This window comes from Oncorhynchus mykiss, chromosome 17, assembly GCF_013265735.2.
Source record: "Oncorhynchus mykiss isolate Arlee chromosome 17, USDA_OmykA_1.1, whole genome shotgun sequence".
Lineage (NCBI taxonomy): Eukaryota > Metazoa > Chordata > Actinopteri > Salmoniformes > Salmonidae > Oncorhynchus > Oncorhynchus mykiss.
This window is the reverse complement of record NC_048581.1, coordinates 12,410,565-12,426,909: the sequence shown is the minus strand read 5'-3', so window position 1 is coordinate 12,426,909 and position 16,345 is coordinate 12,410,565. Positions and strand designations below refer to the sequence as shown.

The following is a 16,345-nucleotide window of genomic DNA, read 5'->3' as shown; positions in this document are numbered from 1 at the left end:
CGACTATCTCGCTTTACGGCGTTTGAAGGACACGCCCAGAAATCGCTGAAAAATATTTTAACAAGTGTCTAGCTGTAAGGTCCAGTCAAAGTTATATGTAAAAAATCTTATATTCGTCACCGAACATTAGATTTGTTTAAATCTTAGCAAGACAGTTGTGCTTGGTATGCACTGTAGCTATATGTTTCAGTGAGAGTGTTAAACGTTTGATAGCTAGCAAGCAAGAGAGACCACTCACAATCCGTCTTGATCTGCACTGCCAGGTAGGCTAGCTACCTACAGTTGTGACCAAACCAAGAGCTTGAGGAGAAACTAAGATCTCCCATCAAAATTCAAAAGTATTAGCTAGATAGATGTTATTGGCTAGTTGTCTTTGTTTTGAATGAGATGTTTTGTCAGTGTCGTGATATCTGATATTATTGGCAAATCATTGTTAGCTAACTTAGCCAACTGACACGTTGTCTCTGTTTTGTTTTTGCATAGCATTGGAAGAGCTAGCTTGGGAGGATGACCAAAAAACAAAAGCAAACCACAAGTAAGACTGAAATAACCCCCGTTAAATTCACATCAACTGTATATTGGGGCTTAAAACGATCTCCAATACTTTCATTGGCTGAAATCATTCATTCCTAAAGTGAATACCTGGACATAAAACGTTCATCCAACATAGTTGAATTTATCTGATATTTTAATTGAACCAGGTAAGTCGACTGAGAACACATTCTCAGTTACAGCAACAACCTGGGAAATAGTTACAGGGATGAATGAGCCAATTGGAAGCTGCGGATGATTAGGTGACCAGGATGGTACGAGGGCCAGATGGGGAATTTACCCCAGACACCTTTATTAACACCCTTACTCTTACAATAAGTGCCATAGGATCTTTTAGTGACCACAGAGAGTCAGAACCCCCATTTAACGACCCATCCAAAAGACACCATACACAGGACAATGACCCCAATCACTGACCAATATTTGTTTTGACAAGAGGAAAGAGTGCCTCCTACTGGCCCTCCAACACTACTTCCAGCAGCATCTGGTCTCCCATCCAGGACCAACCCTGCTTATCTTCAGAAGCCAACCAGCAGTGGGATGCAGGGTGGTATGCTGCTGGCAAGATACTGAAAAACAAAGTGAAAGGTTGCCAGTCCACCCGTTTGCTTGCTAATGTATGTGTGAAAGAAAGGACAGTTCCTTAGCATGAAGTGGATGTTTTCTCTCCAGGTTTCACACCTCCCCAGCCTAGGTCACTCAGGTCAAGGAAGAGAAAGTGCAGTGATGAGTCAGAGGAGAGCTCCCCCTCTGGAGAGACAGTGGAAGCTCAGCCCTCACACCTAGAACAGGTAGCCACCAGAAGTTCCATTTGCTGGTTGAGCGTTTGTCAGTTACAATTCAAATGTTGCTATGTTCTAACTGATTCCTTCTCCTCTGCTGTGTGCAGCAGGACACTGAGGGAACAGTGTTAAACACCACCTCTCCTCCTAAAGATCCCCACTGCCCTCTGACGGCCTGTACTACTCATCCATCTCAGCAGGCTAACAAAGCGGGAGATACCACTGCACCCAAGCAAGAGGGGGATCCAGTGGAGGAAAGTCCGGTTGTGACTGGCTTCGAGGGAGAACAGGCCATTGGAGGGGCTGTGGAGCGGGTGGGCACAGAGGAGTCAGCTCCAACCAATCAGGATGGTGGAAATAGTCCACACGAAGACCATAGTGTGGAGTCCTCTGTCAAAGATGACAAGGGTAGAGAAGAAGAAGACATCAAGACACAGAGTTTCCTCAGCTTCGCCCCACACCCACTGACTGTAGCACAGCCCCAACCCCAGCCCTCCCTGCTTCCCTCCAAGGAGGTCAACGTTGGGGACGGGGACAGTCAAACCGACAAGAAAGAGGAGCAGTGTGGAGAGAAGAACCCAAAGCCCAATATGGAGGAGCTCGACAGTGAACAGCAGGAGGCTATAGATGACAGAGGTGTTTGTCTGGGTGGTGGGAGGGAGGGGCCACCAGTGGAGGAGGACAGATCTGTGGAGGAACCAGTGAAGAAGAGGAGAAGGAGAATGGGGATGTGTGGTCTGGGAGAGAGGGAGAGGAGGGGAATAGAGTGGCAGAAGGAACAAAAGAGTGTGACGGAAGGAGGGAGGGAGGGAGAAGAGATGGTGCTGGTGAGGAAAGCGGAGGAGGAGAAAGTGGAGAAAGAGAGCGAGGAGGACATCGGGCAGAGTGGTGATAGTGGTGGTGGTTGTGCCAACCTGGTGGCTGTAGAGGGAACTACAGCAGCATCATCCTCTGATCCGTCCCTCCTTTCATTCATCCCTCCATCCGCTCCTCTGGGGAGTACCACTGAGCAGAGGAAGGAAGAGGGGGAGAAGTTAGATGAGGAGCAGCTTCAGTCAGGGGGAGAGGCCAGCCATGCAGACCCCTGCAAAGTGGCTTATTCTGGGACAGAGCAGGTCACAGGAGAGGGTCTCCGGACCGGCCTGGAGGTGGACCCACTGAGTGAGCAGCCTGTGGTGTTGGTGGAAGAAGAGCTAGACACAGAGGGGGTTGTGGAGAAGAACCAGGAGGGGGACAGGGGGGGCTGTGGGTCTAATGAGCCAGAGGAGAGCCCCCCTAGGGCCCCTACACCATCCTCCACCACCACCCCTACCTCTATCTCCCTGGAGGATGGGACAGAGAGGGAGCACCACAGAGAGGTTCAGAGCTCACCTACCCAGAGAGAGGGGGGGGCTGAAGATGGGGTAGGGACTGTGGCCGACCCCCGGGCACTCATTCTGGCCCCGGCTGACAGAGGAGAGTCCACCATGCCTCCCCCCACAAAGCCAGGTCCTGGAATGGAGGGGCACAACCAGGCTCCAGTGACACCTGGTGGCTCGGAGGAGAACAACCACGTGAGTGTTTTTGTTGACGTCTTTGTTTGTTACTTTGTTTGTTTGTTTGAGTCCTGATTGTTTGTATATTTCAGTCCACCACCCCGGACCTGACCAGAGACAACGATGATGCTGCTGTCGTTGATCCGTTTGGAGTGCTGCCTCTGGACGACCTGTCTGACTCTCAACTCAACACCATCACTCTGACGTGAGAGAGGGGGAGGAAGGAGGGGGTATAGGAGGTAGACGCAGGCATGGGGGGAGGAAGGAGGGGGGTATAGGAGGTAAACTCAGGCATGGGGGGAGGAAGGAGGGGGTATAGGAGGTAGACGCAGGCATGGGAGGAGGAAGGAGGGGGGTATAGGAGGTAAACACAGGCATGGGGGGAGGAAGGAGGGGGGTATAGGAGGTAGACGCAGGCATGGGGGGAGGAAGGAGGGGGGTATAGGAGGTAAACACAGGCATGGGGGGAGGAAGGAGGGGGGTATAGGAGGTAGACACAGGCATGGAGGGAGGAAGGAGGGGGTATAGGAGGTAAACACAGGCATGGGGGGAGGAAGGAGGGGGTATAGGAGGTAGACACAGGCATGGGGGGAGGAAGGAGGGGGGTATAGGAGGTAGACACAGGCATGGGGGGAGGAAGGAGGGGGGTATAGGAGGTAGACGCAGGCATGGGGGGAGGAAGGAGGGGGTTATAGGAGGTAGACACAGGCATGGGGGGAGGAAGGAGGGGGGTATAGGAGGTAGACACAGGCATGGGGGGAGGAAGATGGGGGGTATAGGAGGTAGACGCAGGCATGGGGGGGAGGAAGGAGGGGGGTATAGGAGGTAGACACAGGCATGGGGGGAGGAAGGAGGGGGGTATAGGAGGTAGACACAGGCATGGGGGGAGGAAGGAGGGGGGTATAGGAGGTAGACACAGGCATGGGGGGGAGGAAGGAGGGGGGTATAGGAGGTAAACACAGGCATGGGGGGAGGAAGGAGGGGGGTATAGGAGGTAGACTCAAGCATGGGGGGAGGAAGGAGGGGGTATAGGAGGTAGACGCAGGCATGGGGGGAGGAAGGAGGGGGTATAGGAGGTAGACACAGGCATGGGGGGAGGAAGGAGGGGGTATAGGAGGTAGACACAGGCATGGGGGGAGGAAGGAGGGGGGTATAGGAGGTAGACACAGGCATGGGGGGAGGAAGGAGGGGGGTATAGGAGGTAGACGCGGGCATGGGGGGAGGAAGGAGGGGGGTATAGGAGGTAGACGCTGGCATGGGGGGAGGAAGGAGTGGGGTATAGGAGGTAGACGCAGGCATGGGGGGAGGAAGGAGGGGGGTATAGGAGGTAGACACAGGCATGGGGGGAGGAGAGAAGTGCTGATATGCAGATGAGGTAGATGAGATGCAGGTAGATGAGGAAATTAGAAAATAAGAGTGAGAATAAGAATAAGAGCCTCTTCTGTTCCTGAGAGCAAATGAGTCAAAAACTTTTGAGGACCATCTTTCACAGAGTCGCAGAATGTTTTAAACATAAACTAGCTTGGCTGTCAAATGTAGTACATTTTAGCAGTGAACGTAATACATGAACGGCCTGTTATAAACCTTTAGCATTGTGAAAAGTAAAATGGCTTATAACCCCAGAAATTGCGACCACCTGCAGTACCCAGCGATAACCACTGATCTAGATATACCACCTGCAGTATTCAACGATAACCACTGATCTAGATATACCACCTGCAGTACCCAGCGATAACCACTGATCTAGATATACCACCTGCAGTACCCAGCGATAACCACTGATCTAGATATACCACCTGCAGTACCCAGCGATAACCACTGATCTAGATATACCACCTGCAGTACCCAACAATAACCACTGATCTAGATATACCACCTGCAGTACCCAGCGATAACTACTGATCTAGATATACCACCTGCAGTACCCAGCGATAACCACTGATCTAGATATACCACCTGCAGTACCCAACAATAACCACTGATCTAGATATACCACCTGCAGTACCCAGCGATAACTACTGATCTAGATATACCACCTGCAGTACCCAGCGATAACTACTGATCTAGATATACCACCTGCAGTACCCAGCGATAACTACTGATCTAGATATACCACCTGCAGTACCCAGCGATAACTACTGATCTAGATATACCACCTGCAGTACCCAGCGATAACCACTGATCTAGATATACCACCTGCAGTACCCAGCGATAACTACTGATCTAGATATACCACCTGCAGTACCCAACAATAACCACTGATCTAGATATACCACCTGCAGTATTCAACGATAACCACTGATCTAGATATACCACCTGCAGTACCCAGCGATAACTACTGATCTAGATATACCACCTGCAGTACCCAACAATAACCACTGATCTAGATATACCACCTGCAGTACCCAACAATAACCACTGATCTAGATATACCACCTGCAGTACCCAGCGATAACTACTGATCTAGATATACCACCTGCAGTACCCAACAATAACCACTGATCTAGATATACCACCTGCAGTACCCAACAATAACCACTGATCTAGATATACCACCTGCAGTACCCAACAATAACCACTGATCTAGATATACCACCTGCAGTACCCAGCGATAACCACTGATCTAGATATACCACCTGCAGTACCCAGCGATAACTACTGATCTAGATATACCACCTGCAGTACCCAACAATAACCACTGATCTAGATATACCACCTGCAGTACCCAACAATAACTACTGATCTAGATATACCACCTGCAGTACCCAGCGATAACCACTGATCTAGATATACCACCTGCAGTACCCAGCGATAACCACTGATCTAGATATACCACCTGCAGTACCCAGCGATAACCACTGATCTAGATATACCACCTGCAGTACCCAGCGATAACCACTGATCTAGATATACCACCTGCAGTACCCAGCGATAACTACTGATCTAGATATACCACCTGCAGTACCCAGCGATAACCACTGATCTAGATATACCACCTGCAGTACCCAGCGATAACTACTGATCTAGATATACCACCTGCAGTACCCAGCGATAACTACTGATCTAGATATACCACCTGCAGTACCCAGCGATAACTACTGATCTAGATATACCACCTGCAGTACCCAGCGATAACTACTGATCTAGATATACCACCTGCAGTACCCAGCGATAACTACTGATCTAGATATACCACCTGCAGTACCCAGCGATAACCACTGATCTAGATATACCACCTGCAGTACCCAGCGATAACCACTGATCTAGATATACCACCTGCAGTACCCAGCGATAACCACTGATCTAGATATACCACCTGCAGTACCCAGCGATAACCACTGATCTAGATATACCACCTGCAGTACCCAGCGATAACTACTGATCTAGATATACCACCTGCAGTACCCAGCGATAACCACTGATCTAGATATACCACCTGCAGTACCCAGCGATAACCACTGATCTAGATATACCACCTGCAGTACCCAGCGATAACCACTGATCTAGATATACCACCTGCAGTACCCAGCGATAACCACTGATCTAGATATACCACCTGCAGTACCCAGCGATAACTACTGATCTAGATATACCACCTGCAGTACCCAGCGATAACCACTGATCTAGATATACCACCTGCAGTATTCAACGATAACCACTGATCTAGATATACCACCTGCAGTACCCAGCGATAACCACTGATCTAGATATACCACCTGCAGTACCCAGCGATAACCACTGATCTAGATATACCACCTGCAGTACCCAGCGATAACCACTGATCTAGATATACCACCTGCAGTACCCAGCGATAACCACTGATCTAGATATTTCATCTGGTTTCAGTAACATTACTGGTCAGATACATTTATCCATCTTCCTAGAACCAGTACACTATTTTCTAACTTTGTATTGGCTTGTTTTGAAGCCTACGATGAACCCTTATTCCCCATATAGTGCACATGTGGCCCTGGTCGAAAGTAGTGCATTATATAGGGAATGGTGCCATTCTCTGTCTCTCTCTTCCCCTTAACTAGTGAGAAAGAGGAAGAGGAAGGGCATGAAGACGCTACAGAACTGGTCTGTGGCCTGATCAGAGAACTCTCCTACCTAAAGTGAGTCTTCGTCTCTTTTCTCTCCTCTCCCTCCATCCTTCTACTGCTTCACCACTTTCTCCTAGTGATGACCTTTGACCTAATGAACTTTAGAAGTCAGCCTGATCCACCCCACAGATCTCTGAGCTCTGATTGGCTAGATGGCTGTCTGCTCAGATGGACATAGATTAGGATCTCACCTCCTTAGTTAACACAGGAGAGGAGGAGAACAGGGGATGAGGTTCTAAATTCTGCTGTTAGCTGTGTCATGTGTTCCTCTCCCTCCTCCTTCACTACTGTTAGCTGTGCCATGTGTTCCTCTCCCTCCTCCTTCACTACTGTTAGCTGTGTAATGTGTTCCTCTCTCTCCTCCTTCACTACTGTTAGCTGTGTAATGTGTTCCTCTCTCTCCTCCTTCACTACTGTTAGCTGTGTAATGTGTTCCTCTCTCTCCTCCTTCACTACTGTTAGCTGCATCAAATCAAATCAAATTTATTTATATAGCCCTTCATACATCAGCTGATATCTCAAAGTGCTGTACAGAAACCCAGCCTAAAACCCCAAACAGCAAGCAATGCAGGTGTAGAAGCACGGTGGCTAGGAAAAACTCCCTAGAAAGGCCAAAACCTAGGAAGAAACCTAGAGAGGAACCAGGCTATGTGGGTGGCCAGTCCTCTTCTGGCTGTGCCGGGTGGAGATTATAACAGAACATGGCCAAGATGTTCAAATGTTCATAAATGACCAGCATGGTCGAATAATAATAAGGCAGAACAGTTGAAACTGGAGCAGCAGCACGGCCAGGTGGACTGGGGACAGCAAGGAGTCATCATGTCAGGTAGTCCTGGGGCATGGTCCTAGGGCTCAGGTCAGTTGAAACTGGAGCAGCAGCACGGCCAGGTGGACTGGGGACAGCAAGGAGTCATCATGTCAGGTAGTCCTGGGGCATGGTCCTAGGGCTCAGGTCCTCTGAGAGAGAGAAAGAAAGAGAGAAGGAGAGAATTAGAGAACGCACACTTAGATTCACACAGGACACCGAATAGGACAGGAGAAGTACTCCAGATATAACAAACTGACCCTAGCCCCCCGACACATAAACTACTGCAGCATAAATACTGGAGGCTGAGACAGGAGGGGTCAGGAGACACTGTGGCCCCATCCGAGGACACCCCCGGACAGGGCCAAACAGGAAGGATATAACCCTACCCACTTTGCCAAAGCACAGCCCCCACACCACTAGAGGGATATCTTCAACCACCAACTTACCATCCTGAGACAAGGCTGAGTATAGCCCACAAAGATCTCCGCCATGGCACAACCCAAGGGGGGGCGCCAACCCAGACAGGATGACCACATCAATGAATCAACCCACTCAGGTGACGCACCCCTTCCAGGGACGGCATGAGAGAGCCCCAGTAAGCCAGTGACTCAGCCCCTGTAATAGGGTTAGAGGCAGAGAATCCCAGTGGAGAGAGGGGAACCGGCCAGGCAGAGACAGCAAGGGCGGTTCGTTGCTCCAGAGCCTTTCCGTTCACCTTCCCACTCCTGGGCCAGACTACACTCCTGGGCCAGACTACACTGCATGACAGTGGTGATCAGATGTTCTGTATCCCTCCTCCTTCACTACTGTTAGCTGCATGACAGTGGTGATCAGATGTTCTGTATCCCTCCTCCTTCACTACTGTTAGCTGCATGACAGTGGTGATCAGATGTTCTGTATCCCTCCTCCTTCACTACTGTTAGCTGCATGACAGTGGTGATCAGATGTTCTGTATCCCTCCTCCTTCACTACTGTTAGCTGCATGACAGTGGTGATCAGATGTTCTGTATCCCTCCTCCTTCACTACTGTTAGCTGCATGACAGTGGTGATCAGATGTTCTGTATCCCTCCTCCTTCACTACTGTTAGCTGCATGACAGTGGTGATCAGATGTTCTGTATCCCTCCTCCTTCACTACTGTTAGCTGCATGACAGTGGTGATCAGATGTTCTGTATCCCTCCTCCTTCACTACTGTTAGCTGCATGACAGTGGTGATCAGATGTTCTCTATCCCTCCTCCTTCACTACTATTAGCTGCATGACAGTGGTGATCAGATGTTCTGTATCCCTCCTCCTTCACTACTGTTAGCTGCATGACAGTGGTGATCAGATGTTCTGTATCCCTCCTCCTTCACTACTGTTAGCTGCATGACAGTGGTGATCAGATGTTCTGTATCCCTCCTCCTTCACTACTGTTAGCTGCATGACAGTGGTGATCAGATGTTCTGTATCCCTCCTCCTCCACTACTGTTAGCTGCATGACAGTGGTGATCAGATGTTCTGTATCCCTCCTCCTTCACTACTGTTAGCTGCATGACAGTGGTGATCAGATGTTCTGTATCCCTCCTCCTTCACTACTGTTAGCTGCATGACAGTGGTGATCAAATGTTCTGTATCCCTCCTCCTTCACTACTGTTAGCTGCATGACAGTGTTGATCAGATGTTCTGTATCCCTCCTCCTTCACTACTGTTAGCTGCATGACAGTGGTGATCAGATGTTCTGTATCCCTCCTCCTTCACTACTGTTAGCTGCATGACAGTGGTGATCAGATGTTTTGTAAGTAGTAGTAAAAACAGACAAATAGCAACTGAAAATAATATCACTCTCTCCCAATGCATCTCTTCCTCCCCTATCCTTCTCTCCTTTTCTCTCCCTCTTTTCTTTCCTCCCTCCATCTCTATCTCTCCCTCCTTCATCCCTCTCTTTCAGTCGGGTAGTGATGGCTACCCATCGGGAGCTAGAGTCTCTTCGCCGTGGCAACAAGACCGCGAGGCCTCCCCCACGCCGCGTCTTCCCCCCACGACGCTCTGAGATCTAGAATGCCTCCCAAATAGCACCCTATTCCCTATATAGTGCCCTACTTTTGACCTGGGCCCATAGACACTATATAGGTAATAAGGCTCTGGTCAACAGTGGAACACTATATAGGGAATAAGGTGCCATTTGGGACCTACAGCGAACCATCATCGCAATGCCCCCAAAGGCTCATGGGTAACAGTCTTCACATAGCGGAGGCTCACTTGAAGTTGATTTGTATTTATGTTTTGACTTGAATACTTAAGATCAGTTTGAGAACAATGATCCAAAGTATCAACCCAGATGAGAACTGAATGTTTGTTTAGTTATAGGGACACAACGTTATAATAATAATGACGGTCTATAAATCAAATCAAGTTTGTCTGTGTATATAGTGCAGCAGCCTCTAACGTGCAGTTGAATTGGCATAAAAAAGCTACCACCCGGTTTAAGGGTATAACTTAAGGGTTATTTTCTTCTCCTCTGCCTTTCCTAATGCTGAGGACATCAGTTTGGAACAGTATGTAGTTACTGTGTTTTGTAGAATGTGTTATAAAATAAATGATCACTAAGGTGAATCTTTGGTTATTGTACATCTCCTCATCTCAGTCGTGTCTCTATGAAACATGTGGCTTTAATAACTAACCAGTCTAAAGATTCCCAGCATAAAGATCACCTTTACCACTAAGACCTAAAGTCCACCTGTAGACAATGCCCTATATAGTGCACTAGTTAGACCACAGGCCTATATAGTGCACTACTTTAGACCACAGCCCTATATAGTGCACTACTTTAGACCACAATCCTATATAGCGCACTACTTTAGACCACAGTCCTATATAGTGCACTACTTTAGACCACAATCCTATATAGCGCACTACTTTAGACCACAGTCCTATATAGTGCACTACTTTAGACCACAGTCCTATATAGTGCACTACTTTAGACCACAGCCCTATATAGTGCACTACTTTAGACCACAGTCCTATATAGTGCACTACTTTAGACCACAGTCCTATATAGTGCACTACTTTAGACCACAGTCCTATATAGTGCACTACTTTAGACCACAGGCCTATATAGTGCACTACTTTAGACCACAGTCCTATATAGTGTACTACTTCATACCACCAATAAAATAAATAGTAGCATAGTAAATAACAGGAGGCTGTGGGTACCGATATAGAGTCAATGTGCGGGGGTACAGGTTAGTTGAGGTCATTTGTTGGTGTAGGTAGGGGTAAAGGGGGACAACAGTTCTGTTTTTTCCTCCCCAAAGTAGCAGGGAGAAACGTGGCTAAACGTCTAATTCTCTAATGAGAGAGAATTACGTTGTTAATGTTGTATATGACTGTTGTAGCTGGAAACGGCTGATTTTTTTATGGAATATCTACAGAGGCGTACAGAGGCCCATTATCAGCAACCATCACTCCTGTGTTCCAATGGCACAACATTACAACATTAACCATGTCTACACTGTATTTATGAGCACTGGTGTTATTTTAATGGACAAAGGACATTTCTAAGTGACCCCAAACTTTTGAACGGTTTTGGTTGGCCAACATGTGTTTTATGACTGCATATCACCGGCAAGGGTTTTGGTCGGCCAACATGTGTTTTATGACTGCATATCACTGGCAAGGGTTTTGGTTGGCCAACATATGTTTTATGACTGCATATCACCGGGAAGGGTTTTGGTTGGCCAACATGTGTTTTATGACTGCATATCACTGGCAAGGGTTTTGGTCGGCCAACATATGTTTTATGACTGCATATCACCGGCAAGGGTTTTGGTTGGCCAACATATGTTTTATGACTGCATATCACCGGGAAGTGTTTTGGTTGGCCAACATATGTTTTATGACTGCATATCACCGGCAAAGGTTTTGGTTGGCCAACATATGTTTTATGACTGCATATCACCGGCAAGGGTTTTGGTTGGCCAACATATGTTTTATGACTGCATATCACCGGCAAAGGTTTTGGTTGGCCAACATATGTTTTATGACTGCATATCACCGGCAAGGGTTTTGGTTGGCCAACATGTGTTTTATGACTGCATATCACCGGGAAGGGTTTTGGTTGGCCAACATATGTTTTATGACTGCATATCACCGGGAAGGGTTTTGGTTGGCCAACATATGTTTTATGACTGCATATCACCGGCAAGGGTTTTGGTTGGCCAACATATGTTTTATGATTGCATATCACCGGCAAGGGTTTTGGTTGGCCAACATATGTTTTATGACTGCATATCACCGGGAAGGGTTTTGGTTGGCCAACATATGTTTTATGACTGCATATCACCGGGAATGGTTTTGGTTGGCCAACATATGTTTTATGACTGCATATCACCGGCAAGGGTTTTGGTTGGCCAACATATGTTTTATGACTGCATATCACCGGCAAGGGTTTTGGTCGGCCAACATATGTTTTATGAGCGCAACAATACCCACTAAAATTACGTGAAATCAAGCTTATTAAACAGTATTGCCATTGATTAAAAAATAAATATATATTCACATATATGTATATAAATGTTTCCTGGCAGAGAGCCCAAAGAGGACCATTACTTGGAGTAAATCCTGAACGGTTTCAAAATGCCTACCTGTTGAATATCCTCGTCTGCAGCCAAGAAAGATATTATAGAGCATTGGTTAAATGCGGACATTCATACTACGGAAGAGTGGAGAGGTAGACTCAAATAACTGTATTTAATGGAAAAGATCACCCATAACATAAAACTACAGACAGATTTAGTCTACTTGAAAAGGATTGGAACCGCTTGTTGTAAATAATATTGTGTAGACACGACTCAGTCTCAAAGCAACCAAACATATGATAATTGTAGGATAATTATGTTATTGTTTAATTATTATGACTTTAGTTTCTTAGTACTAAAGTTATCTTGTTTATTGTATAGTCTATTTGCTGGTATCTCAGACGACCAGAACCTTAATAATAATCATCACACTTACGTCACAGACAATAATTCTACTAGTTGACTGAACGGACACCTAGCAGGATACTGAAACTCAGTCCGCAATCGGGAATGCGTTTTGGGGCTGGACACAAAGCAGGATACTGACATGTCTGCTCAGAAAAATCGACAACAGTATATATAGCAATACAAACACCATTTATAAAACGGGATTAAATAAATACAACATTAAGGTATATTCATAACGTTCAATAATGCAGAAAAATATATATAGGCTATGGTGTTTAAAATTGTATTTTCTCACGAATTAAGCCACAAAACAACGCACGATATCTGCTGAAATACATTATGTACATGCACGACTTGAATGTGAGATTGTGTTGTCAAATTGGCCTGAACCGGTTTTGAGTGACCATTTACAATTGATTTACAATCAATTTACAGAATAATAGCAAACCACTCAAGTCAATTGGGCACACATCAATTCACGGGAGACGGCCAGGGTTGGGTCACTAACCTTGATTTACAGAATAATGATGATTAATGGCCCATTTCAGGATCCGAGACTCATATTGTCATTGGGGCCTAAACAACAATGGTTTGATGATTGTCCATCTGTGGAACATTCTAGAAGGACTGGGCTGATCCAGAAAGCTGGTTGTGTGTCTTGTGCTGCCCTACTTAGTTTGTTCATTTGGGAGTAAAAGATTGCCTGTTGACAACATTGAAACGGTCTCTGTTTCTTTACATCAGTGTTTCCCAACTCCAGTCCCCCAACAGCACATATTGTTGTTGAAGCCCCGGACAAACTCAGCTGATTCAACTCACCACATCATAGTCTAAAAAACTAGTCAGCCTGTTCCAAACGACTTCTAAGCTAAATATCCACTCCTAAACCCTCTTACAATTGTCCGCATACAGTATGTTAGAGACGCTAAAGGAAGTCGCCAACACAACAGCCTGAACAGTCTCTTCAGCGCGTCTCTAGCTCCGGTCCCACCCATCTCGCAACAACAAGTATCTTCAGGCCTGGGGTAGTGTACCAACGGCCTGGACCAGAGTTAGGCTTCTCCGACTTGAACCAGTGGTGGAAAAAGTACCCACCTCATACTTGAGTAAAAGTAAAGATACCTTAATATAAAATGACTCAAGTATAAGTGAATGTCACCCGGTAAAATACCACTTGAGTAAAAGTCTAATAGTATATGGTTTAAAATAAAATAATAAAAGTTTCTAAAGTAAATGTAAATGCTAAAATATACTTAGGTATCAAAAGTAAAGCAAACCAGGTGGCACATTTTTGTTGTTCTTTATTAATTCACAGAAAGCCAGGAACACACTACAAGCATGTCGCTACAGTCGCATTAACATCTGCTACCCATTTGTATGTGACAAATAAAATGTGATTTGACACTCCAATACTCAGACATCATTTACAAACGAAACATGTGTTTAGTGAATCGGCCAGATCAGATGCAGTAGGGATGTTCTCTTGATAAGTGTGTGAATTACACAATTGTCTTTGTCCCGATGAGCATAAAACATCTGAATAATAGTTTTGGGTATCGGGGAAAATGTACGGAGTAAAAAGTACATCATTTTCTTTAGGAATGTAGTGAAGTAAAAGTAAAAACCGTCATTTAATTAGGGATGTCAATTAAGAACAAATTCGTATTTACAATGACGGCCAAACCCGGACGACGCTGTGCGATACCCTGTCTGTAGTGACGCCTCAAACACTGAGTTGCAGTGCCTTTAGACCGCTGCGCCATTCTGATGCCCAAGTAAAGGACAGATACCCCAAAAACTACTTAAGAAGTAATTTCAAGTACTTCACTAAAGTACTTTACACCAATGGTGAACAATGGTGCATGGTGGCGGCTTGGGCCCCGGTGACCCCGCAGAGAGGGCAAAGACTTAGCTGCAGGTACCGGCACATCATGTCCCCATCTTGGTTCTTGATGCTGTGGGACAGAAACACCGACTCGGGCTGCCCGTTGTATTTGCAGAAGCTGCAGAACTTGCGCTCGGGTGATGGCACCTCCTCCGGTGTGTTTCTCCCACCCTGGTACCAGGTGCGCTCGGGTGATGGCACCTCCTCCGGCGTGTTTCTCCCACTCTGGTAGCAGGTGCGCTCGGGTGATGGCACCTCCTCCGGCGTGTTTCTCCCACTCTGGTACCAGGTGCGCTCGGGTGATGGCACCTCCTCCGGCGTGTTTCTCCCACTCTGGCCCCAGGTGCGCTCGGGTGATTGCACCTCCTCCGGCGTGTTTCTCCCACTCTGGTACCAGGTGCGCTCGGGTGATGGCACCTCCTCCGGCGTGTTTCTCCCACTCTGGTACCAGGTGCGCTCGGGTGATGGCACCTCCTCCGGCGTGTTTCTCCCACTCCGGTCCCAGGTGCGCTCGGGTGATGGCACCTCCTCCGGCGTGTTTCTCCCACTCTGGTCCCAGGTGCGCTCGGGTGATGGCACCTCCTCCGGCGTGTTTCTCCCACTCTGGTCCCAGGTGCCAGCGGGGGATCTGGACGGTGCTGTAGGGGGCTCGGAACCCTTGGTGCTGCTCGGCGATAAAGGAGCGTCTTCATGCAAGAGGACGATTTCGGAATCCAGGGGTTCCATTTCGTGCCATAGGGGTGGTGTCGCCACGGGTGTTATCGGTGACAGCAAGGCTCGCGGCGGAAACTCCTCAAATTCCACCATGGTCGACCATATCCCGGAGTCATGACCCTCAACGGTTGACGGTTCTGGGGTGAACTTGCCTAACTGCATCTCACGCACTAGGTCAGCTAACTTCATGTAGTCACGCCACGGTTCGAAACTCTTGTTTTCGGACTCCATGTAAGGCGGTAGGTCTTGGAGTTGACAAATCATAGCGTTCATATTCCCACTTGTATTTTTTATAGCCCAACAGACTAGTGTCTGATAACGATCAGAATGTCCCAGAATAAAGAACGCTGGGTCTGAACTGACAACTCAACTGAAGGCAAATTTGACAACGTTCACCTTTTAACCTGTCCGTGTTTTGTTTACCAGCCAACCACATGGCGTTGTGAGGAGTCCGTTGAACGTGACAACAGCCAATCAAATGGTTTCAAACTGACAACTGCTGAATTGGTCATTTTAGAAGATCAACTATTTGGGATACAATTTTACACCTCAACAATATTAAAAACGTCAAATATAACTGTTTAATCTATTCTAGGGTCTAAATTGATAGGACTTATAATTCTTAGTTATAGGAAGCTGTTTGATAATAGCCTATTTTAACAAGAAAATATCAGTAAAATAACCGTTAAAATTCAAAACTGCTTTTTTATTTTTTTAATATTATTTTATTTCATCTTTATTTAACCAGGTTACGCCAGTTGAGAACAAGTTCTCAATTACAACTGTGACCTGGCCAAGATAAAGCAAAGCAGTGCGACACAAACAACAACACAGAGTTACACATGGAGTAAAACAAACATACAGTCAATAACACAATAGAAAAAAGTATATTTACAGTGAACTTCCTTGCTGTTTACTATGCTTCGACGTCCTTGCTGTTTACTATGCTTCGACGTCCTTGCTGTTTACTATGCTTCGACGTCCTTGCTGTTTACTATGC

The 16,345-nt window shown here is 46.8% G+C and overlaps 2 protein-coding genes across 2 annotated transcripts; one reads left to right on the top strand and one right to left on the bottom strand.

The window, feature by feature from the left end:
- The first annotated feature begins 44 nt into the window (after positions 1-44).
- Positions 45-10,399, top strand: si:ch211-286b5.2 (uncharacterized protein C19orf57). The gene is made up of 7 exons (XM_036949000.1): positions 45-263; positions 484-535; positions 1,225-1,343; positions 1,442-2,887; positions 2,962-3,074; positions 6,907-6,984; positions 9,710-10,399. The coding sequence occupies exons 2-7, from the start codon at positions 508-510 to the stop codon at positions 9,816-9,818; spliced, it is 1,893 nt and encodes a 630-aa protein (XP_036804895.1). The 5' UTR covers positions 45-263; positions 484-507; the 3' UTR covers positions 9,819-10,399.
- Positions 10,400-14,583: 4,184 nt separating this feature from the next.
- Positions 14,584-15,616, bottom strand: LOC118940081 (putative uncharacterized protein DDB_G0290521). Its single transcript, XM_036948314.1, has one exon. It carries the CDS (start codon positions 15,607-15,609, stop codon positions 14,584-14,586), a length of 1,026 nt encoding a protein of 341 aa, XP_036804209.1. The 5' UTR covers positions 15,610-15,616.
- Positions 15,617-16,345: the final 729 nt, after the last annotated feature.

Coding starts and splice junctions, on each gene's coding strand:
- si:ch211-286b5.2 (XM_036949000.1), top strand. CDS start 508: ATGACCAAAAAACAAAAGCAAACCACAA. Junction 3,075..6,906: donor CTCAACACCATCACTCTGAC/GTGAGAGAGGGG, acceptor CCCCTTAACTAG/TGAGAAAGAGGAAGAGGAAG. Junction 6,985..9,709: donor AGAGAACTCTCCTACCTAAA/GTGAGTCTTCGT, acceptor CCTCTCTTTCAG/TCGGGTAGTGATGGCTACCC.
- LOC118940081 (XM_036948314.1), bottom strand. CDS start 15,609: ATGATTTGTCAACTCCAAGACCTACCGCCTTACATGGAGTCCGAAAAC.